The sequence below is a fragment of the Corvus hawaiiensis genome, chromosome 4, assembly GCF_020740725.1.
Source record: "Corvus hawaiiensis isolate bCorHaw1 chromosome 4, bCorHaw1.pri.cur, whole genome shotgun sequence".
NCBI lineage: Eukaryota > Metazoa > Chordata > Aves > Passeriformes > Corvidae > Corvus > Corvus hawaiiensis.
In genome coordinates, this window is record NC_063216.1 from 79,838,666 (window position 1) to 79,861,715 (window position 23,050).

General features: G+C 64.6%; 1 protein-coding gene across 1 annotated transcript in view; it reads left to right on the top strand.

The window, feature by feature from the left end:
- The first annotated feature begins 1,634 nt into the window (after positions 1–1,634).
- FLNC (filamin C) overlaps positions 1,635–23,050 on the top strand; it is a 30,360-nt gene continuing 8,944 nt past the window's right edge. Inside the window, 35 exon segments of the mRNA XM_048302021.1 lie at positions 1,635–2,811; positions 4,761–4,969; positions 4,971–5,010; positions 5,309–5,406; positions 5,806–5,956; positions 6,500–6,618; positions 6,741–6,818; positions 7,377–7,539; positions 8,188–8,388; positions 8,828–8,965; positions 9,324–9,450; positions 9,843–9,979; positions 10,590–10,783; positions 10,933–11,046; positions 11,471–11,614; positions 11,989–12,112; positions 12,512–12,672; positions 12,815–12,905; positions 13,111–13,280; positions 13,997–14,114; positions 14,725–14,987; positions 15,336–15,933; positions 16,629–16,802; positions 17,320–17,482; positions 18,149–18,309; positions 19,023–19,190; positions 19,682–19,805; positions 19,900–20,056; positions 20,229–20,418; positions 20,897–20,920; positions 21,018–21,265; positions 21,992–22,079; positions 22,165–22,305; positions 22,529–22,657; positions 22,785–22,958. Coding sequence (XP_048157978.1) covers positions 2,475–2,811; positions 4,761–4,969; positions 4,971–5,010; positions 5,309–5,406; positions 5,806–5,956; positions 6,500–6,618; positions 6,741–6,818; positions 7,377–7,539; positions 8,188–8,388; positions 8,828–8,965; positions 9,324–9,450; positions 9,843–9,979; positions 10,590–10,783; positions 10,933–11,046; positions 11,471–11,614; positions 11,989–12,112; positions 12,512–12,672; positions 12,815–12,905; positions 13,111–13,280; positions 13,997–14,114; positions 14,725–14,987; positions 15,336–15,933; positions 16,629–16,802; positions 17,320–17,482; positions 18,149–18,309; positions 19,023–19,190; positions 19,682–19,805; positions 19,900–20,056; positions 20,229–20,418; positions 20,897–20,920; positions 21,018–21,265; positions 21,992–22,079; positions 22,165–22,305; positions 22,529–22,657; positions 22,785–22,958 — 5,716 coding nt within the window. The 5' untranslated portion in view covers positions 1,635–2,474.

Sequence of the window (23,050 nt, forward strand, 5' to 3'; positions counted from 1 at the left end):
CTGTCACCCGTTGTCACCTCGGGGTGCACCCACACCGCACCCCCCGCCCCCCCCCCCCCCTCCCCCACCGCTGGAAGCTTCCAGGGCAGGCACCGGAACAGGGGGGAACACGATACCCCCCAAATTACCCCCCCAAAAGGACCCAGATGTGGGTCACCCAAGTGTCCCCGCACGCCCCTCTCAGGGGTATCGAGAAGGCCTCGGGCGTCTGGAGTGGGGGGGGACACAAGAGAGTTTCGGGGGGCAGCGGGGTTCAGGGGTCGCCCCCAAATATGACCGAAACCCCTGCCCAGGCATGTGTCACTGCTATGGGGAAACTGAGGCACGGCCAGGGGGACCACAGCTGGAGTCACCGGCGGGGAGTGGGGTGCAACCGGGGGGTGCTGGGTGGGGGTTCCACGCCGGGGGTGGTTCTGGGGGGGGGTGTCCCGGTGGGTTTCCCCGGAGGGGGATCCTGAGAGGGTTTGTGGGATCTCCGTTGTGCCCCTGGGGGCTGGGCGAGGATTTTTATGTGAGTTTTTCCGGGGTTCCCAAGTGGGAAGGGAGGAGTGAGGGAGTTCCGAGTAAGTTTAGGGGGCATCTTTGCCGGGTGTTTTGGGGTGTGTTGCGCTGCTGGGGGGCTGCGGTATTGGGGTGCCTGCAGTGTTGGGGTATCAAGGTACAGGTATATCAGGATAACAGGGTGTTGGGGTGCCCGGGCTATAGGGTGCTGGGGTTTTGGGGTGTCGAGGTTGCAGGTATTTGGGATTATTGGGGGTGGATTTTGGAGTTTGGGGGTGCCTAGATTTTGGGGTTCCAGGGTTGTGGGGTTTTGGGGCGTCACAGTTTCGGGGATGTCTGGGTGCCAGGATTTGGGGTACCAGTGTTTCAGGGTAGGGAGGCTGGGGTACTCGAGGGCCGAGGTTTGGTGGTGCTGAGTTTTGAGGATGCCGAAGTTCAGGCATGCCAGTGGTTCAGTATGCAAAGGGTTTGGGGGTGCCAATGTCTGGGGGCGGGGGGTGGGGGTTTTGAGGTGCCAGAGTTTAGGAGTTTGTGGCACTGGACTTTAGGGAATTTGGGGAGTTTTGGGGTGTTGGGGTGCCATTGTTTGGAAGTTTGTGGGTGCCGGTATTTTGGGGTGTTTCTATTTGTGAGTGTCAGTGTTTGTGTGTGCCGGTTGTTTGGGGTTACTGTTTTGGGGAGTTGGTGTCTGGGGGTTTGTGGGTGCCGGCGTTTTGGGGTGTCAATATTTGGGAGTGTCGGTGTTTGGGTGTGCCAGTGCTTGAGGTTACTGAGGTTTTAGGGATGTCGGAGACTTAGGGGCGCTGCTGTCTGTGCGTTTTCGGAACTGCTGGCATTTGGGAGTTTCGGGGGTGCCGGGGTTTGGGGGTCCGGGGTGTGCTGGGATCCGGGGTTTGGGAGGTGCCGGATTCCGGGGTTTTGAGGGTCCCGGAGTGCGAGGTTTGGGGAGTGCCGAAGTCCGGGGATTTTGGGGGTGCCGGTATCTGGGGGTCCGGGTGTGAGGCCGGGGCTATAAATAGCGACGGCCGGGCCCCCCCGCCCCCTGACCGCTCGGGCGGTCTTTCCGTCCCTCCTGGTCGGTCCCTCCCCGGGACGGGGCGGGCCGGGCCGGGGCAGCGCTTAAAGCCGCCGCCGCCCCCCGGCCCCGCCACTTGCCGCCGTCGCCCCCGGCCCAGGAACCCTCCTGGAAAGCAGCGCGAACACTCAGGACCCCACCGCGAACCGCCGCTCCGGGAACTCATCGGAAACCGACCCGGGAACCCACCGGACCCCCCATCCCTCCGGGACCCGCCGCTCCGCTCCGGGAACCCACCGGGAACCAACCCCAGCACCGGGAACTTGTACCGGGACAGACCCAGGACACCAGCCCCCGATTCCGGGAATAGGGACGCCTACCCGGGACACCGGAACCGAGCAGCGAGACCCTCTCGGGACACCGGGACTGAGAGGGGACCCCGTCCCCAGGCACCCGTACTGACCCCGGGAACCGGGACCCTCCCTGAGCACTGGGACTGACCGAGGACACCGTCCCCCATCTCCGGGAACTGGGACCCCATCTAGGACACAGACACCCACCTGGACCCCCACCCAGGAACCGGGACTGACCCAGGACGCCATCCCCCAGCACCGGGACCCCATAGCGGGCACCAGCACCCACCCAGGGCCCCCACCCAGGACACCAGCTCTGACCCAGGACACCGTCCCCAACCCAGGACACCGTCCCCCAGCACCGGCTTTGCCACCGAGACCCAGAACCCTCACCCCGGGCACCCACGTTGACCCAGGACTCCCACAGTGATTTGGGACCCACACCCACGGGACCAGGATCCCTTCAGGACACTGGGACTGACCCAGGACTCCCACCCAGCACCAGGAGTGACCCAGGACTAACCCCCCCCCCCCCCCCCACTCAGGACCCTCCACACCACTCAGCAAACCCCCTGCTCATCGAGGACCCCCCCAGCCCCTCCAGGATGAACTCTACTTTTGAGGCAGCACCGGGTGAGGACCCCGAGGAGCTCCCAGCCACCGAGAAGGACCTTGCAGAGGACGCGCCCTGGAAGAAGATCCAGCAGAACACGTTCACGCGCTGGTGCAATGAGCACCTCAAGTGTGTGCAGAAGCGCATCGTGGACCTGCAGCGTGACCTGAGTGACGGGCTGCGCCTCATCGCGCTGCTCGAGGTGCTCAGCCAGAAAAAGATGGGGCGCAAACACCACCCGCGCCCCAACTTCCGCCAGATGAAGCTGGAGAACGTCTCGGTGGCCCTCGAGTTCCTGGAGCGGGAGCACATCAAGCTCGTGTCCATTGGTGGGTGTGCAAGGGGCATGCGGGGGGGAACAGTGTCCATGGGTGGGTGTGCAAGAGGCGTGTGAGGGGGGAAAGGGCGAATGTGCTGGAGGGTGGAAGAGGAACGGGAATGGTGAGTGTGCAAGGGCAGGGGCAGTGGTGGTGGAGTGGGAATCGGGTGACTGTGAGAACAGAGGAGCGAGGATGGGGCTGGCGATGAGCGTGCAAGGGCAAGGCCAGTGGACAAATGAGAAATGAGTGTGCAAGGGTTGGTGTGACGGAGGGATGGGAAATTGAGGGTGAGTGTACAAGGGCAGGGGTGGACAAGTGGGGATGTGGGTGAGTGTGTGAGGAGATGGATGAGTGTGAAGAGGATGAGAGTGCAAGGGTGGGGGATGGAGGAGTGGGACTGAAGGATGGCTGTGAAAGGGGCATGATGGACAAATGAGGATGGGCCCGTAGGTGAGTGTGCAAGAGTAGGGTGATTCATAAATGGGAATGGAGGATGAGTGTGCAAGAGCAAGGCCAATGGACAGATGAGAATGAGGATGATTGTGCAAGGGGAGGGGTGACAGAGGAGCAGGAGCGGGATGAGTGTGCAAGAGCAGTGGAGGAATGGGAATGGGGGTGAGTGTGCAAGGCTGGACGCAGCCGTGGGGCTGTGGACGTGTGCAAGGGGCGAGCGTGCAAGGGCCGTGCGGGCTGCGGGCTGACCCCGCGCCGGGCCGGGCAGAGCCGGGGGGGTCCGGCCCTGGTGCGAGGGGCCGTGCGGGGGGGCTGAGCTCACGCTTGGCTCGGGGCCGCGCGCGGTGAGCTCAGCGCGGGGGGGACCGGCCCTCGCACGCTCCCGCGCCCCTCGCGGGGCCCCAGCGCCCACCCCCACCCGACAGCTGCAGGGTGACCCCCCCGGCACGGGGGGAGGGCTCGCAGCCCCCCCGCACACACGTTCGTGCACAGCCCCCCTCGCACACCCGGGCCCGGGGGGTGCCAGACCCCCTCCCGCGGTGTCACCTCCCCCTCCCCACGCGTGTCTTTGCTCCCTCCCGTGCCTCCCCCCTCCCCCCCCCCAGATGTGACCCCAAGTTTTGGGGATCTCCCAGGTGTTGGCTCCCCGGGAGCTCCCGGCGGGGAGGGGCTTGTCCCGCCCACTCCCACATCTCCCCCATTTCCTCCCTGAAACGCGATCGCTCATGGGGGGAAGTGGCGGGGGAAGGGAGCGGGGGAGGGTCCGCTCCGCAGGGCGGTGGGGGAGGGACCGGGATGCCTCGGGCCCCCTCCCCCCCCAGCCGTCCCCTGCCTCAGTTTCCCCATCCTGGCACTCAAGGAATCCCTTGGGGAGGTCAGGGGTGTGGCACCCCAGGGTGCCGCGGGCGGTCAGGGGACCCCCAGGGTGCTCACTTGGGGACCCCCCGGGTGCTGCCAGTGTTGTGCCCCCACCAGGCACTTCCTGGCAGGCTACTGGGGTCCCCCCGCACGGTGTACGGTACTCGGGGAGGACATGGGGCAGTGTCGGGGAATCCCCAGGCCCACAACAGGGACCCCCTCCTTTGCCCCGGGGCGTCGGGGTGTTCCCAGGCGGGTGTCGGGGTTCAGCCCTCACTTCCTGTGCCCCGGGGTGTCCCCAGGAAGGTGTTGGGGTGCAGGGTCCCGTGGCACTGCCGTGGGGTGTCGGGGTCCCTATGGTGGTGCTGTGGGGTTTCGAGGAGCCCCAGGCGGGTCCTCCCATTATCCCCCCTTCCCGCAGACAGCCGGGACGGGACCCTGAAGCTGATCCCGGGCTCGGGGCTCTCAGGGTGCGGGGATCCCCCCGGAGGGTTCCACAGGATGTCGGGGTGCCCCGGGGGATGGTGTGGAGTGTCGGGGTCTGTAGGGTGTCGGGGTGCCCCCGGCAGGTCCCGCAGGATGTCGGGGTGCCCCGGGGGGGGTTCCGAGGGATCTCGGGGTTCAGCCCCCCCGTTTCGCCCCCGCAGACAGCAAGGCAATCGTGGACGGGAACCTGAAGCTGATCCTGGGGCTGATCTGGACCCTCATCCTGCACTATTCCATCTCGATGCCGATGTGGGAGGAGGAGGACGACGACGAAGGCCGCCGCCAGACCCCCAAGCAGCGGCTGCTGGGCTGGATCCAGCACAAGGTGCCGCAGCTGCCCATCACCAACTTCAATCGCGACTGGCGCGACGGGGAAAGCGCTGGGAGCGCTGGTGGACAACTGCGCCCCGGGTGAGGAGCGCGGCGGGGGCGGAGGCCATGGGGGCGCGGGGGGCGTGGGAGGGACAAATGGGGGGGAAAACTGCGCCCCCGGTGAGGAGGGAGTAGGGGGCGGGGGGTGCTGGGGGCAGAGGGTGGGACAGGGGGCAGCTGGCAGGGGTACTGGGAGGTACGGGGTCCAGGCTGGCTCGAGGGGCACTGATGGAGATGTTGGGGGGCACGGGGTGCAGAAGGGAGGAGGCGCAGGATGGGGGGGGTCAGGACGAGGGTCAGGATGGGGGTGCACCCCTGACCCTTCTGGCCCCCCCAGGTCTCTGCCCAGACTGGGAGAAATGGGACCCCAACGAGCCGGTGCAGAACGCTCGGGAGGCCATGCAGCAGGCAGACGACTGGCTGGGAGTCCCCCAGGTATGGGGCACAATGCGGGGCATGGGGGACGCTGGAGGTCTCCCGGGTACAGGGCATGGGGGGGGCACTGGCTGTCGCCCAGGTATGGGATGCAGGGGAGGAACACGGGGGGGCACTGGGAGAGGACACTGGGGGTGCAGGGGTGTGCCTGGGGGGCGTCCTTGGGGATCCACAGGGCTCCCTGGGCATTTGGGGTACCCCATGGCACCTGTGGGTGTGGTAGGGGTGTGGGTGTGGGGGGATTCCCCAGCAGGGCGGGGAGGGTCTGATGGGTGTTGGGGGTCTCAGGAGGGTCAGGCAGGAGGTCCCTCCTGGTAGTGGGGTGCATGGTGCACCCAGCAGGGTCCTCCTGGGTGGGGGTGCTGGGAGGGTCTGACCGGTGTTGGGCTTCTCCCCCAGGTGATCGCCCCCGAGGAGATCGTGGACCCCAACGTGGACGAGCACTCGGTGATGACGTACCTGTCCCAGTTCCCCAAGGCCAAGCTCCGGCCGGGGGCCCCCCTGCGCCCCCGCCCCCCCCAGCCCGGCCGTGCACGTGCCTACGGGCCCGGTACGGAGGGCTCTGGGGGCTCAGAGGGGCATGAGGGGATGTGGAGGTTTGTGGGGGCACCAGGAGGCTGGGGACTTGGCACAGATGGGACACATGAGGGGCACGGACCCCACGCAGGGGGAGGTCAGGGCACATGGGGGCTGGCACAGGGGGCACACGGAGAGGGGTACTGGGTGGGGGACATGGGGAGGGCTCAGGGGGAACCCAGTGCAAGAGAGCACCTGGGGGCTATGGGCTGTCAGGGCATGACAGTAAACCATGGGCCCCCCCCAAGCCCAGGGACTCCTCTCCAGTCCTGAGGTGTTACCTGTGCCCAGGGACACCTGCGGGACATCCCAGGGTGTCCACCTGCACCCAGGGTTCTCCAAGAGTCCCCCCATGCCCAGGGACCCCTCAAAGTCCCCTCGAGCTCAGCCACCCATACTCGGGAGACCACCACTGACAATCTGGACCCCCCTGCTACCACCAAGGACAACCTGGGGCCTCCAAGTCCTGGGGGGTTGTGGGATGCTGGGGGTTGTGCTCACTCCCCCCACCCTGCAGGCATCGAGCCACAGGGGAATGTGGTGCTGCGCCCAGCCCAGTTCACGGTGGAGACCCTCGAGGCAGGGACAGGCGAGGTCCTTGTCTATGTTGAGGACCCCGAGGGACACACTGAGGAGGTACAGGGGACCCTGGCTCCATGTCTGGGGAATCCCCCCAGTCTCCCTCTCTGGGAGACCCCCCAGTGCCCCAGCTCTGTGTCACCCCCTCTCCCCGGTTTTGGGGTCTCTTCCCATCCCAGGCCAAGGTGGTCCCCAACAACGACAAGAAGCGAACATACAGCGTCACCTATGTCCCCAAGGTCGGGGGGCTGCACAAGGTGAGCCCCTTGGTGACCCCCCCAAGGCACCCCTTCTGTGACATCCTCTTGCTGCCCTCCCTGCAGCACCCCTCATGATACCCCAGAACACGCTCCCTGTGATGTCCCCCGTGACACCCCCACCCCATGACACTCCCCCACTCTCAGAGTGGTGGCTGCCCCTCCCACACCCCCCCGCAAGGGGGATGAGGGACATTTGGCACAGTGGGGTTTGAGGGTCCCTGGGGGGCTCCCTTGGGGTCCCCTGGGGACAGCCCTGGGGTGCCCCTATAGGGTCCCTGGGGTGCCACACTGAAGTCCATGGGGGAGGTGTTGTAATGGGGGGGACCCTGGAGTGTCCCGTTGGGATTCTTGGGTATCCTATGCATTAGAGTCCCTGGGGGGGCAATAGGGAGTCCCAGGGAGGTGGTCACTGCTGGGGGATCCTCTTCAGGTTGTCATCCTAGGGGGGGTCCCGGGGATGTCTCACATGCTGTCTCCATGGGAGTCCATGGGGGATGTGGTGCGGCCATGGAGGCCGTGGTCCCCTGATACCCTTGACGTCCCTGTGCCCTCCAGGTGACAGTGCTGTTCGCGGGACAGAACATTGACGGGAGCCCCTTTGGGGTGACTGTGGGCATGGCTCTGGGCGATGCCACCAAGGTGACGGCACGCGGCCCTGGCCTGGAGCCCGTGGGCAATGTGGCCAACAAGGCTACCTACTTCGACATCTACACTGCAGGTGGGGGCACGGGGGGAGCTGTGGGTCTCTGGGGACATGTCCTTGTGGTGGTGTTGCCATGGCATGGCCAGGTGACTGGGGATGTGCCTTCATGGTGGCATGACCATGGCATGACCCAGACACTTTGAGGACGTGTCCTTGTGGTGGTGTGGCTGTGACATGACTTGGTGGCACTGAGGTCATGTCCTCATGATGACATGGGGTGGCCTGGTGGCTCTGGGGATGTGCTCTTGGAGTGGCAGAGCCATGGCATGACCATGGCATTATCTCATGGTGGCTTGGGGACACGTCCTTCTCATTCCAGGGCCAGGGCATGGCCAGGTGGCTTTGGGGCCATGTCCTCAAGGTGGCCTCAACGTAGCATGATTTGGTGGCTCTGGGGCCATGCCTTCATGGTGACATGGCCATGGGGTGGTCTCATGGTTGGCAGGGCCATGGCATGGCAAGTGGCACCAAGACTGTGTCCTTGTGCCGTGGCCATGGGATGGTCTGGTGGCTGTGGGACCAGACCAGGTCAGGGTGACAGGGCCATGGCATGGCTGGGTGACCCTGGGGACCTGTCCTCATGGTGGCCTGGCCATCTGATGGCCTGGTGGCTCCCCATGGTGGCCTGGCCATGGTGCTGAGCCCGTGTCCTGGTGGTGACAGGGGCTGGCCCGGGCGATGTGGGGGTGGTGATCATGGACCCCCAGGGCCGGCGGGACACAGTGGAGGTGATGCTGGAGGACAAAGGGGACAACGTGTTCCGCTGCACCTACCGGCCCGTCCTCGAGGGACCACACACCATCTGTGTCACCTATGCTGGCGCTCAGGTCCCCAGGAGCCCCTTCACTGTCAACGTGGCTGAAGGTGAGGCTCCCCCCCAGGTCCCCACGTGGCTCCACAACATTTGTGACCTCTGTAGCTAATGACAACTATCAGAGGCCCCCTGCCACCCAGCGGTGACCACGGTGGCCCCAAGGCACCCAGTGGTGACCGTGGTGGTCCATGACACCAATGAGTGTCCACGGGCGAACCCATGGTCCCGTCACACTCCCCAGGGTGTCCCTCTAGCACCCCTGTCCCCGGGGTGTCCCTGTGTCACCCATCAGTCCCAGGGTGTCCCCAGGGGTTGGTTCCTTGTGCCCCTGAGGACCCCATGGCACTCCCTTGTCCCCACGGCATCCCCAAGGCATCCCCATGGGCCCCTCCCAGCCCTGGGGACACCCCATCCCTTCCTGTCCCTGGGGTTCCTCAGGGACCTCCCAGTGCCCGATGGATGCTGGTGGGTGCTAATGAGAGTTTGCAGCCTGCACCCCCTCAGCGGTCCGGGCCACGGGCCGGGGGCTGCAGCCACGGGGGGTCCGAGTGCAGGATGTGGCTGACTTCAAGGTCCTGACACGGGGCGCGGGCAGTGGGGACCTGCGGGTGACTTTGCGGGGACCAGGTGCGTGTCACTGTGGGGGAGCACGGTGGGGTTGGATGGTTGGGGGGCACCATAGGGTTCTCCATGGGGGGCCCGTGGGTAAGGTCCCACTGGGGGTCCCATGGGCTGAGTGTATGGGTCAGGGTTCCCCATGGAGGGATGGATATAGATGGGAGACCCATGGGGAGTCTAGGGTTGGGGGACACCGGGGGGGGCCACGGGGAGGTGGGTGTGTGGGTTAGGGTCCCGTGAGGGTGTCCATGGAGGTTGGATGGTTGAGGGGCATCCTGGGGTTGACCATGGGTGGGGGGGCACCATGGGAAGTGTATGGTTGGGGGGTGCTCCTGGGGCGGGTGCCCCGTCTGACCCCCTCCCACAGGGGGCACGGAGGAACCAGTGACGGTGCGGGATGTCGGTGACGGCGTCTACGAGTGCGAGTATGTGCCCCGGGTGCCTGGCAGCTACCAGGTGTCCATCACCTGGGGGGGCTACGCCATCCCCCGCAGGTCAGTGGCAAGTGCAGGGGTCCTGGCAGGGGGAAGTGAGTGGGGTGGGTTTGTGCGGGGGGGAGGGGTGGTGTACAAGCCCCGCCCCTCACTGCCCCTCCACCCCCCCAGCCCATTTGAGACGCAGATGTCTCCCTGGGGGTGAGGGGTTTTGGGGCATGTGGGGGGTGTGTGTGGGGTACAAGCCCTCCCTTATCCCCCCAACCTATTTGAGGTGCAGGTGTTCCCCCAGGGGTGGGAGATGTTTGGGGGGGCTGGGGGTGCAGCTGTGTGCAGGTGTAGTATAGCCCTCTCCCCCCTATTCCCCCCAGCCTGCTCGAGGCGCAGGTGTGTGGGAGTGGGGGTGTACAGGTGTGTTACAGCCCCCCCTCACACCTACCTGTTCCCCCCAGCCCGTTTGAGGTGCAGGTGTCCCCCCAGCCGGGGGCACAGAAGGTCCGGGCCTGGGGGCCGGGGCTCGAGGGCGGGGTTGTGGGACACCCCGCAGACTTCGTGGTTGAGGCCATCGGCACTGAAGTGGGGACCCTTGGTGAGCCGGGGGGGATGTGGAGGTGGGGGGCACTGTGGTGGGGACCCTGTGTGAGCCCTGAAGGGGGGAACATGGAGAGAGGGTCAGGGGCACCATGGTGGGGACATGAGGACAGGGTTGGGGGTAGTGTGGTGGGAACAGGGTGGGGAGCTACATGGTGGGGACAAGAGCATGAGTGGGTGACATCCTGTTGGGGACATGGGGACAGAATGGGGGGGCGCCATGAGGGGATACAGCACTCTGAGGGGTGTCACTGTGGCGGGGACAAGGGCGGGGAGTGGGTGAAACCCCACTGGGGACATGGGGACAGGCTGGAGGATGGGTGCCATGGTGGGGTCCCCAACTGCTGGGGTGACACAGGCACACAGAGGTGGGGACATGGGGCAGGCTGGGGTTGGGGTTGGCCCCAGTGGGGTCGTGGGGACATGGGTGGTGCCACCCTGGGGACGTGGTCACAGAGAGGGGACAATGCTCTCAAGGTCCCCGCTGTGGGGACATAAAGACATGTTAGGTGGCACCCTGCTGGGGGCATGGGCACAGAGCGGGGACAAGGATGGGGTCTGGGGCTCCTGGCATGGGCACAGGGTAACGGTGGCTGCGGTGCCCCCAGGGTTCTCCATCGAGGGCCCATCCCAGGCGCGCATCGAGTGTGACGACAAGGGCGATGGCTCGTGCGATGTGCGGTACTGGCCCACGGAGCCAGGGCTCTATGCTGTGCACGTGGTCTGTGACGACGAGGACATCCGGGACAGCCCTTTCATGGCTGACATCCGCCCCGCTCCCCCCGACTCCTGGCCCGACAAGGTGCTGCAGCCCACGGCAACCCACAGATCCCCACTGTGCCCTTGTTCCCCATAGTGCCCTGCTGTGCCTCACTGCACCCCATTACACCTCACCTGTGGGTGCTGGGGGTGCAAGCACCCCATTGCATCCTCCTAACCCCCTCTCCACAGGTGAAGGCCTTCGGGCCGGGCCTGGAGCCCACTGGCTGCATCGTGGACCGCCCAGCCGAGTTTACCATCGACGCCCGTGGTGCCGGCAAGGGGCCCCTCAAGCTCTATGCACAGGTGGGAACTGTAGGGGGGCTGTTGGGTGGTGCTGGGGGCCATGGAGTGGTGCTGGGTGCTGTTGAGTGACATTGGGTGGTGTTGAGCACCTCTGAGTGCTGTTGAACACTGTTGGGTTCCATTTAGTGTTGTTGGGCGCCATTGGGTGCCCTTGAGCACTACTGGGTGCTGTTGGGGACCTCTGGGCACCACTGGGTGCCGTTGGCCAACACTGAGTGTGTTGGGCGCTGTTGGGTGCCGTTGGCCAACACCGAGTACCATTGGGTGCTGTTGGGTGCTGTTGGCCAACACTGAGTGCCATTGGGTGCTGTTGGGCGCCGTTGGGTGCTGTTGGCCAACACCGAGTACCGTTGGGTGCTGTTGGGTGCCGTTGGCCAACACTGAGTGCCGTTGGGTTCCCTCACCTTCCCACTGCTGGTCACAGGACGCCGAGGGCTTCCCTATTGACATCAAGGTGAAGGACAATGGTGATGGCACCTTCCACTGTGTCTACGTCCCCACCAAGGCCATGAAGCACACAGTCATCGTCGCCTGGGGGGGAGTCAACACCCCCAACAGCCCCTTCCGTGTGGGTGTCATAGGGGGCCCATGGGGTGCTGGGGTGGCTATGGGAGGGGGTGCTAGTCATGGAGGGTGTTAAGGTGTCAGATGTGGGGCACAGGGGTCCTGTGGGGATGGGGGGCCAGGGTGGGGCTGGGAGCCCATGGGGTGATGTGGTTGGAGAGGGGGGTCTCATGGGATGCTGGATGTGGGGATGGGGGTCCCAGACCTATAGGGTGCTGGGGAGGGGTTGGAGGTCCCCTGAAGTACTGGGGATGGGAGTCTGGAGTGGTTGGAGGGAGGCAGGGTGCCAGTGGCAGGGTTGGAGGTCCCAGTCCCATGGGGTGCCAGGGAAGGAGGGGTCCGTGCCCCTGCTCCACATGTGACACTGTGGGCCCGCAGGTGAGCGTGGGTGAGGGCAGCCACCCCAGCAGGGTGAAAGTCCACGGGCCGGGTGTGGAGAAGACGGGGCTGAAGGCCAACGAGCCCACCTACTTCACTGTGGACTGCAGCGAGGCTGGACAGGGTGGGTGCCATGGAGGGGGGCACCCTGTGAACTTCTCTGAGGGCATGAGGCCTGTGTCCCTGGGCCAGCATCCCTGGTCCTGGACCATTGCCGTTGGTCCTGCTCCATCATCCCTGGATCAAGGGTCCTTCATTCTGAGCCCATCAATTCTGGTCCTGGTCCTGCATCCCTGGTCCAACTTCCCTGATCCTGCATCCCTGCTCCTGGTCCGTTGTCCCTGCTCCTGGTCCAGGATTCCTGGGCCTGCATCCCTGTTCCTGCACCTGCATCCCTGGTCCATAATCTCTGATCCCAGTCCATCAACCCCAGTCCTGATCCAGCCCTCTGCCCCATGTGCCTGGTTCCACTCCTCGGTGTCCCCCTGGCGAGTGGGTGCCACTGACCCGGCCAACCCCACAGGTGACGTCAGCATTGGCATCAAGTGCGCCCCAGGAGTGGTGGGGCCGCTCGAGGCGGACATTGACTTTGACATCATTAAGAATGACAATGACACCTTCACGGTCAAGTACACAGCGCCGGGCGCGGGGCTCTACACCATCATGGTGCTCTTTGCCAACCAGGTGAGAGTTCCGGGACTGCCCCACATCCCTGAGGGCCCATCCCCCACTCTGTGGGGTGCCCCCAGCCCCCAAGGGCCAGGTGGGGCTGGAGCTTCGACCCCGTGGTGCCGCTGTGTCACTGTGCTCTGGTTTTGGTCCCCAGGAGATCCCCTCCAGCCCCTTCCGCATCAAGGTGGATCCATCCCATGATGCCACCAAGGTCAAAGCTGAGGGACCTGGGCTGAGCCGGACAGGTGAGGGGCCAGGGGCAGTGGGGTGGGGATGGGGGACATGGGCTGGGGGTGATGGGTGCTGTGAGTGCCGTGGGTCCTGCATTGGCTGACAATGGGGTGCAGGGGTGGAGGTGGGGACCCCCACCCACTTCTGGGTGCTGTGGGGCAGGGACTGTGGGTCCTGTGGGTGCCATGGGTCCTACAGTGACTTGACGATGTGGTGCAGGGGTGGAGGTGGGGACCCCAACCCACTTCCGCGTGCAGACGCGGGGGGCAGGGAAGGCTCCCCTGGACGTGCGGTTCATGGGGACGGGGCCTGGCCCGGCTGTTGCTGACTTCGAGGTCATCGACAATCACGACTATTCCTACACTGTCAAGTACACCCCGCTGCAGCAGGTGGGTCCTGGGGGCACCCTGACCCTGGAAGGGGGCACCTTGACCCATGGTGGGGCCCCCCAACCGCTATGGGCACCCACCACCAAGCAGACCCCACTGCAGCAGGTGGCTACCAGGGGACAGCCTGGTATGGGGGGGGCACCCTGACCCATGGGGAGACCCCATGGAGGCACCTCAACCTGTCTGGGCACCCCAGCCCATGGGGTCACCCCATGGGGGGATCCCCCAGATATAGGGACACCCCAGCCCATGGGGTACCCAAGAGGGGCCCCCTCATTGACACCCCATTCCCTGGGCTCCCCCAGGGACATGCCCCCATACAGCCTAGTGTATAGGGGCACCCCCGTGAGCACCCCCTCCCCACAGGCACCCCCATGAGCACCCCAGCTGCTGAAAAACTCACCCCTATGAACACCCCCTATCCCCATGGGCACCCCACCTCTGTGGGCACCCCCCTGGGGCAGCTGCAGCCCCACATGGGTACCTGTCAACCCAGGGCACCCCCAGATCCACGGGTACCCCTCATCCCTGGGACTTTCCCCTCCCCAGCACCCCCATGGATGACCCCCAGCCTCCCCCAGCCTGATGGCTGCGTGTCCCCTGGGACCCCCTTGGAACCCCCCAGCACCATCCCATGTGTGTCCGCCCTCTGCCCCATGACTGGGTGCTGTGTGGGGGACCCCTGGCAGCACCCTGAAGTGGAGTTGTTCCTGCAGGGCCCCCTGTCTGTGGTGGTCACCTATGGGGGGGACCCCATCCCCAAGAGCCCCTTCCCCGTCACTGTGGCCCCCCCCCTGCAGCTGGGCAAGGTCAAGGTGCAGGGGCTCAACAGCAGTGAGTGGTGGCACTGGGGGAATGGGGGGGGGACCGAGGGAGGGGAGCACCCTGCATGTGGTGTACGGTGGGGGGGGACCCTGGCAAGGGACACTTGAGCATTGGGAGCACCCTGGGGGAAGAGACCCTGGAGGGGATATTTGGGTCAGGGGATCAGCCTGGGGGGGCACCCTGAATGTGGGGGCACTTGGGGAGGGCACCCTTGGGTGTGGGGCTCAGCATGGGGTGAGGGCACATGAGGGCACGGACACTGCATGTAGGGGTACCTGGGTGGGGGATACACACCCTGGTTATGGGCTGCAACTTGCATATGGGGGGCCCCAGGGGTGGTTTGGGGAGCATCCTAGTAGGAGAGGTTTGGGACCACCTGTGTGTGGGGGCAACCAGATATGGGGGACAGACATGGGTGAGGGCATTGGGGGTCATACCCTGTGGAGAGACAATACCCTGGATATGGGGGACACCCTTGGGTGGAGGTGACACACCCTGGGACAGACACACACACACACCCCCCCAGGATCTGGGGGACACATCCGGGTGTGGGGTTCCTCATGGGTCTGGGGGCACCCCAGGGTGTGGGATGCCCCTCTGATCCCCCACTCCCTTGCAGAGGCGGAGGTGGGGCAGGTGCAGGAGTTCCAGGTGGAGGCACAGGGCGCAGGGGGACAGGGGCACCTGGAAGTGAAGGTGACGGGCCCCTCGCGGCGCCCCGTGCCCTGCACAGTGGGGCCTGCGCCCCCTGGAGGCCCCCACCCCGTCACCTTCACACCCTCCGAGGAGGGGCCCCACCGTGTCGAGATCACCTACGATGGGCACCCGGTTCCAGGCAGCCCCTTCCCTGTGGAGGCTCTGCTGCCCCCTGACCCCTCCAAGGTGAGCATGGCACACGCATGTGCAACAGGGGTGTGTGTGTCCCAATCTCTGTGTGTCCCTCTGCCCTCCTGACCCCCCTGTGCCACTCACAAGCCCCACATGTGCCCATGCCCCCCCTGCATGTCCCCCCGACCCCTACATGTTCTTGTGCAAACGGGTGCTGGCCTCGGGGCTGGGGCTGCAGGGCAGGCGCATGGGGGTCCCCTGACCGTCACCTTCCCCCTGTCCCCCTTGACCCCCCTCCATGTGTCCCTCTGTTCCCCCTGACCCCTACCTGTCCCTGTGTCCCACTTGACCTCCACCTGTTCCTCTGTTCCCCCTGACACCCATGTGTCCCTGTGCCTGCAGGTGGTGGCCTCGGGGCCAGGGCTGAAGGGCGGCCGTGTTGGGGTCCCGGCACCGTTCTCCATTGCCACGCAGGGTGCGGGCAGTGGGGGGCTGGGGCTGACAGTGGAGGGGCCCTGCGAGGCCAAGATCGAGTGCCAGGACAACGGGGATGGCTCCTGCGCTGTGTCCTACTTGCCCACGGCGCCCGGCGAGTACCACATCAACATCCTCTTCGCTGGGCGCCACATCCCGGGCAGCCCCTTCACAGCTGCAGTCACGGCTCCCTTCGACCCAGCCAAAGTGACAGCGTCGGGGCCGGGGCTGGAGCGTGGCCGTGCGGGCGAGGTGGCCTCCTTCTCTGTGGACTGCTCACAGGCTGGAGAGGCCGAGCTCACCATCGAGATCCGCTCCGAGGCCGGCGCCAAGGCTGAGGTGCTGGTGCAGAACAACCGTGATGGCACCTATGCCATCACCTACACGCCGGCCTGTGCTGGCGCCTACACCATCACCATCAACTATGGCGGCCTCCCGGTCCCCAACTGCCCTGTGCGCGTCACTGTTGACCCAGCCATCGACACCAGCAGTGTCAAGGTCTACGGCAAAGGCGTGGAGCCGCGAGGTGAGGGAGGGGCCATGCAGGGGCTGCTCGCCATGTCACCTCCTTCCCTTGGGCGGGCATCTCCTTCCCATGGGGATCTCCTTCTCCCCAAGGGCATTCCATCCCTGTGGGCATCTCTTCCTCCTGGGTGGGGGACACCACAGACACACCCCACAGACACCACCACAGGCATCTCCCCTCCATGAGCATCTCCATGGGCACTCCATCCCTGTGGGTACACCCTCCTTGTGGACGTCCCTGCTCACAGGCATTCCAACCCCACGGGCGTCCCATCCCCATGGGCACCCCATGGACAGCCCTTCTCATGTGGGGGGGTCTCCTGGGCACCCCATGGACATCCCTCCATGGGCACCTCCCCCTTGCCTGGACAACCCTGTGGCCATGGACACTCCCATGGTCATCAACATCTCCTTCCCATGGGCACCCCCTCTAATGGGGGCTCTCCTGGCCACCCCACAGGCATCTCTCCTCCCCTGTCCCCCTTGCCCCCACCACTATGCAGGGGACTCTGTGGTTTTCCTTCCACTCATGGGGGGAAGGTTTGGGGGTGCAGGGGGTATGGGGTGGGACCCCAAGGGTGCGCCAATTCCTCCTTGAACCCCCTGTGTGTGCCGAGGGGCCATGGGCTCTCAGAGGGTGCTGTAAGGGACCCCCAGATGACCTCTGGGCCCCCTTGACCCCCCTGTTCCCCTCAGGGGTGCTACGGGAGGTGGGCACTGAGTTCATGGTGGATGCACGGGCACTGGCCCCCACCGGGGGACCCCACGTCCGGGCACGGGTGCTGAACCCCTCAGGGACCCCCATCGACACCTTCATCACTGACCTTGGTGATGGCACCTACCGCGTGGAGTACACACCCTTCGAGGAGGGTGAGGAACCCCCACAACCCCCCTGGGAACCCCAACACTCCTGGGGACCCCCAGACCCCCTTGGAGAGCACAGACACCCCCAGGGGACTCCCAAACCCCTAGGGACCCCCACCCCCTGGGGAACACCAACACACTCCGGGAACCTCCAGGGACCATGAGCACCCCCAGGGACTCTGTTCGCACACCAGACCCCAACACACCCCCGAGACCCCAAGTTCTGGCCAGGCATCCTCCATCCTCATGAGGAACCCTCAGAGAGGCCCTTCCCATACCACGTCCAAGTGGGGACCCCCTTCAATTTCCCCATGGTCCCCAGAACCCGGAACCCCCAAGCCCCAAATCCCAACCAGGGACTCCCAACCTCCCCCCAAAACCTCATCCAGGGATCCCCAAAGCCCCCAAGACCTTCCAAACTCCACCCAGTGACCCCCAAAATCCCCTGAAAATTCCCACCCCACCCCCCAGAGACCCCTTGTGCCCCCTCCATGGACAGTATGCGATGGTGTCCCTGTCACAGGGCTGCACCTGGTGGAGGTGACATACGATGATGTGCCGGTCCCCAAGAGCCCGTTCCGTGTGGGGGTGGCCGAGGGCTGCGACCCCACACGTGTTCGGGCGCACGGCCCCGGCCTGGAGGGTGGCCTGGTGGGCACGGCTAACCACTTCACTGTGGAGACCAGGTGGGCACTGACCCCCGACCCCAACCCAGCCCTGCTCCCCAAAGCCCCCCAACCCCTGCCTTCTAAATCCCCTTCCCTATCCCTATTCCATGCCCACCGACCCCCCATGTTGTTCATGCTGGGGGTTTGGGGTGGGTATGGCCACCTGCTTCAGTGTGGAGACCAGGTGGCCACCAACCCTGAGTCTCTCCATTCCCACCCTGCCCCCCCCCCACACCCACAGATTCCCCCCCCAAGAGGTGTCACCTCCATCCCAAGCCACCAACCCACCATCTCCATCCCCTGCTGTGGAAGTGCCACCACTGTCCTCTTGCACCTGTGCCCTTCGTGTGCATGTACCACCTCTATCCCATGTCACCAACTTGCCACCTCCATCCTGTACCACCACTCTGGCATCTCCATGTTCTGCCACAGAGGTCCCATGTCCATCCTCTTGCATCCTCTACCACCTGTGTCCCTTCCCATGGATGTACTACCTCCCTCCCACATCACCAAATGGGCATCTCCATCCCCTGCCGTGAAAGTGTCACCTCCATCCCACGTCACCAGCATGGAATCTCTGTCCCCTTGCCATGGAGGTGCCACCTCCATCTCCCCACCATGGCTGTTGTTCCCCCTGACCCCACCATGCCTGTGTGACCCCTCTGAGTGGTGGCATGTCCCCAGGGGCGCGGGCACTGGGGGGCTGGGCCTGGCCATTGAGGGTCCCTCGGAGGCGAAGATGTCCTGCAAGGACAACAAGGACGGGAGCTGCGCAGTGGAGTATGTCCCCTTCACGCCTGGTGACTACGACGTCAACATCACCTTCGGCGGCCACCCCATCCCTGGTGCGGGGTGACAGAGGGACGGGGGCTGGGGGGAGAGGTGTCCTGGTTGTCATCTGTTGGTCACAGGGCTTCACTGTGGTGACGCCACCCATGGTGGCCTCATGGCCAAGCTGTCCCCTGCCTGTGCTGTCCCCATGGCCATGGCTTTCATACCCCCACAGCCACAGTGACCCCATGGCCACACTGACACATGGCCACACTGACCTCATCTGGAGCCTTTGCCCGAACTGTTTCCATGGCCATGCTGTCCTTGTTCCCATGCTGACTGTATGGACATGTTGACCCCATGACCATGGTGATCCCACACTGTGCTCATGCCCATGTTGAGCCCTTCCCCATGCTGGCCCCTTGGCCATGCAGTCATTGGGCCCACACTGACCCCATGGTCATGTTGACCTTCTGGCCATGTCCCCATGCCCATTTTGAACCTATAGCCATGTTGACCCTATGAATGTATTGACCCCATGACCACATTGACCTCATGAGCACACTGGCCCCACACTGTGCCCACGCACGTGATGGGCACACCAACTCTATGGCCATGCTATCCCTGTGCACACATTGTCCTCATGGCCATGTTTATCTTGTCCTCATGCTGACCCTATCCCCACAGTGGCCCCCTGCTAACATTGGCAGTGGTCACACTGCCCCCATCCCCACCCTACCCTGCCCCATGCTGCCTCCCCCATGTACTGACCCCCTTCTCCATACAGGAAGCCCATTCCGGGTGCGAGTGCGGGATGCTGTGGACCCCTCCAAGGTGACGTGCTCAGGGCCAGGGCTGGGCCCCAGTGTCCGTGCACGGCTGCCCCAGAGCTTCACCGTGGATGTCAGTGCCGCGGGACGTGCAGCCCTTGAGGTGACGCTGCTGGGGCCCACTGGTACGTGGGGACACAGGGGGCAGGGGGGACTCGTGTCTTACGGGGTGTCCTGAGCTGTGGGGTGTCCTCGCTCATGAATGTCCTGCTCCGTAGGGTGTCCTGCTCCTTGGATCCCATGGTCTATAGAGAGTTCTGCCCTTTGGGATGTCCTGCCTCATGGGCTGTCCAGCACCATGGATGCCATGTTCCATAGGGTGTCCTGCCTCATGGTGTCCCCTGTTACATAGAGTGTCCTACCTATGGATGTCCTGCTCCTTAGGGTGTCCTATCCCATAGGACGTCCAGCCCCATGGATGTTCTTCTTCATAGGGTGCCCAGTTCTATGGGGTGCCCTCCCCATGGATACACAGATCCACGGGGTGTCTTCTCCATGGAGTTCCCTGCCCAGGGAGGTCGTGCCCTCTGTGCTGCTCTATACCCCCCATGTCCTCCTGTCCCACATGTCCCCTTGCCTCACATGTCCCCACCCCACATGTCCCACTGCCCCACAGGGCTGCCGGAGCCAGTGGAGGTCCGAGACAATGGTGACGGCACCCACAAGGTCACTTACACCCCGGCCACCGACGGGCCCTACACCGTGTCTGTCAAGTACGGAGGGCAGGAGGTGCCACGCAGGTGAGACCCCACCTAGGCTGGGCAGATGAGGGGACACAGGATCCCCACACAGCCTGGAGATCCCGGCACCCTCCTGACTCCCTGCTTCCCCCAGCCCCTTCAAGGTGACGGCGCTGCCCACCCACGATGCCAGCAAGGTGCGGGCGAGTGGCCCCGGGCTGAGTGCAGGAGGGATCCCTGCCAGCCTCCCTGTCGAATTCACCATTGATGCCCGCGATGCTGGCGAGGGACTGCTCACAGTGCAGATTCTGGTCAGTGTGTGAGGGGGAAACATGGGGGAGCATGGGGGTCTTGGGGGGACACATTGAAGGTGGGTGAAGGGGTGCTCACAGTCCAGATCCTGGTCAGTGCAGGGAGAGTCATGGGGGTGCTGAGCCCCACAGGGTGCCCCCAGCATAGAGAACTGATGGGGGTTGCCTGCAGGACCCCGAGGGGCAGCCCAAGAAGGCATCAATCCGGGACAATGGGGATGGCACCTACACAGTGTCCTACGTGCCCGATGTGCCGGGGCGCTACACCAGCACCGTCAAGTACGGGGGCGACGAGATCCCTGCATCGCCCTTCCGCGTCCTCGCCGTGCCCGCTGGCGATGCCAGCAAGTGCCTCGTCACAGGTGGGGCTGCCCCACAGTGTCCTTATGCTGACCTATGTCATCCCCTTGCTGGCCCATGGCATCCCCTTGCTGACCCACAGCATCCCCTCACTGCCCCATGATGTCCTCTTGCTGCCCCACCGCACCCCTCCCTGCCCCACAGTGTCCCTGCTGCCCCATGGCATCCCCTCCTGCCCCACAACATCCACATGCTGACCCACAGTGTCCCCTGGCTGTCCCACAGCACCCACCCCAGACACCCCTGCCTCACCCCCCACCACCCTATGGCTGTCCCCCAGCACACCCACCTGCCCCACTGCTGCCCCTCAGCATCCCTCCCACCACCCCCAAACCTGCCCCATGGAGCAGTGGGGATGAGTGGGTGCCCCCAGGACAGGATGTGCCGGCCCCCCCGGAGCCCCCCGGCCCCCTCGGCACCCCCGGCCCCCCAACCAGCCCCCCAACCCCTTCTCACCGCTCTCCCTGGTCTCTCTTGCAGTATCCATTGGGGGCCATGGACTGGGTAAGTGGTGCCAGGGGGCAGTTGGGGGGCTGGGAGGAGGCAGCTGGGGGATAGGTTTGGAGTCCCCCCATGGCCCTGACCCCACCCTCCCCCACAGGTGCCTGCCTGGGTCCCACGATCCAGATCGGGGAGGAGACGGTGATCACGGTGGATGCAAAGGCGGCGGGACAGGGCAAGGTCACCTGCAAGGTGTCAACACCTGATGGCGCTGAGCTGGACGTGGATGTGGTGGAAAACCACGATGGCACTTTCGACATCTTCTACACTGCTCCTGAGCCCGGCAAATACGTCATCACCATCCGCTTTGGCGGGGAGCACGTCCCTAACAGCCCCTTCCATGTCATGGTGGGTGGAGCACTGGGGGGGTCACTGTAGGTCTGGGGGGTTGTGATGAGCATCATGGGTCAGAGTTTGGGAGACCATGGTGTGGGCAGCATGGAATCGGGAGACCATGGTGGGTGCCATGGGGCAGAGAGCTGGGATCATGATGGGCACTGTGGGGTTGGAAGATCATGGTGGGTGCTGTGGGGCAGACAGGTGGGGCCATGGGGTTGGGCAACGGTGGTGGATCTGAGGGGCAAAGAGTTAAGGGCACAATGGGCACCATGGAACAGATCTTGAAGATGAGGGTGACACCATGGAGTAGGACAACCGTGGTGGGCACCAACAGACAGAGCACTGGGGCCATGGTGGACACCAAGGGACAGAGAGTTGAGTCAGTTAGCATGGAGTTGCAAGAGCACAATGGGCACTGCACAGTTGGGTGACCATGACAGGAGTTAAGGGACTGGGGGACCATGGTGGAGCAGTATCAGGATGATGGTGGCCATCATGGAGCTGAGAGAGTTGGGAGACCATGGTAGGCACTGTGGGGCTGGATGACCCACCATGTTGGCCAGGGTTGTCGTGTGGGGGGTTGGGGTCATGGCGGACACCATGGGGTTTGGAGGTCATGAGGATCATCACAGGGCTGGGAGCCCACCGTGGGGGTTCTCATGTCCCCTCTATGGCCACCCTGGGGCTGAGATCCCACCACAGAGTTCTCACCCTCCCTCTCTGCCCCATGATTAGGCCACAGAGGAGCCCCCAGCCACCTCTGAGAACCTTCGGCCCTTTAACCTCGTCATCCCCTTCACCGTGCAGAAGGGTGAGATCACAGGTACAGTGCAGGGTTGTGGGGACAGGGACCACCCCCTGAGGTACCAGCCCCCCTCTTGGTGCCCCCACTGACACGGTATCCCCAGGTGAGGTGCGGATGCCCTCGGGGAAGACGGCGCGGCCCAACATCACCGACAACAAGGACGGGACGGTGACAGTGCACTATGCCCCCTCCGAGAAGGGGCTGCACGAGATGGACATTCGCTATGATGGCAACCACATCCCCGGTGAGCCACTGGGGGGCACTGGGAACCACTGGGGGGCAGTGGGAGCCACTGGGAGGTGGCTGAGGAAGGTTGATACCACTATGCCCTGGTTGGGCTCCCATGGGTCAGGCACCCACCATGCTGTGGAATGTCCCTGTGGGGTGTCTCTGTGGGGTCCATGGTTGGTCACCCTTGGGTTGGGGTGTCCTCATGGGTCCCTGACCGTTGTCCCCTGTGTCCCCAGGGAGTCCCCTCCAGTTCTATGTGGACGCCATCAACCCACGCCACGTCAGTGCCTATGGGCCTGGGCTGAGCCATGGGATGGTCAACAAGCCATGCACATTCACCATTGTCACCAAGGATGCTGGCGAGGGTGAGTGATGGCCAAGGGGGGGCTGAGAGGTTGTGAGGACCCCCCAGTGCCACAAGGAGATGTTGGAGACCCCTGGTGCCCCCGATGCCTCTTGTCCGGTGCCTTCTGACACCCCCTGTGCCTCCAGGTGGGCTGTCGCTAGCGGTCGAAGGTCCCTCCAAGGCAGAGATCACCTGCCAGGACAACAAGGACGGGACATGCACCGTGTCCTACCTGCCCACAGCCCCTGGTGACTACAGCATCATTGTGCGCTTTGATGACAAACACATCCCAGGCAGCCCCTTCACTGCCAAGATCACCGGTGAGACAGGCTGGGGGGCGCAGTGGGATCTGGGGGAGTTCTGGGGGTTCTTGGGGCTTCCACATGGCCATGGGGGCACCTGGGTAGCCATA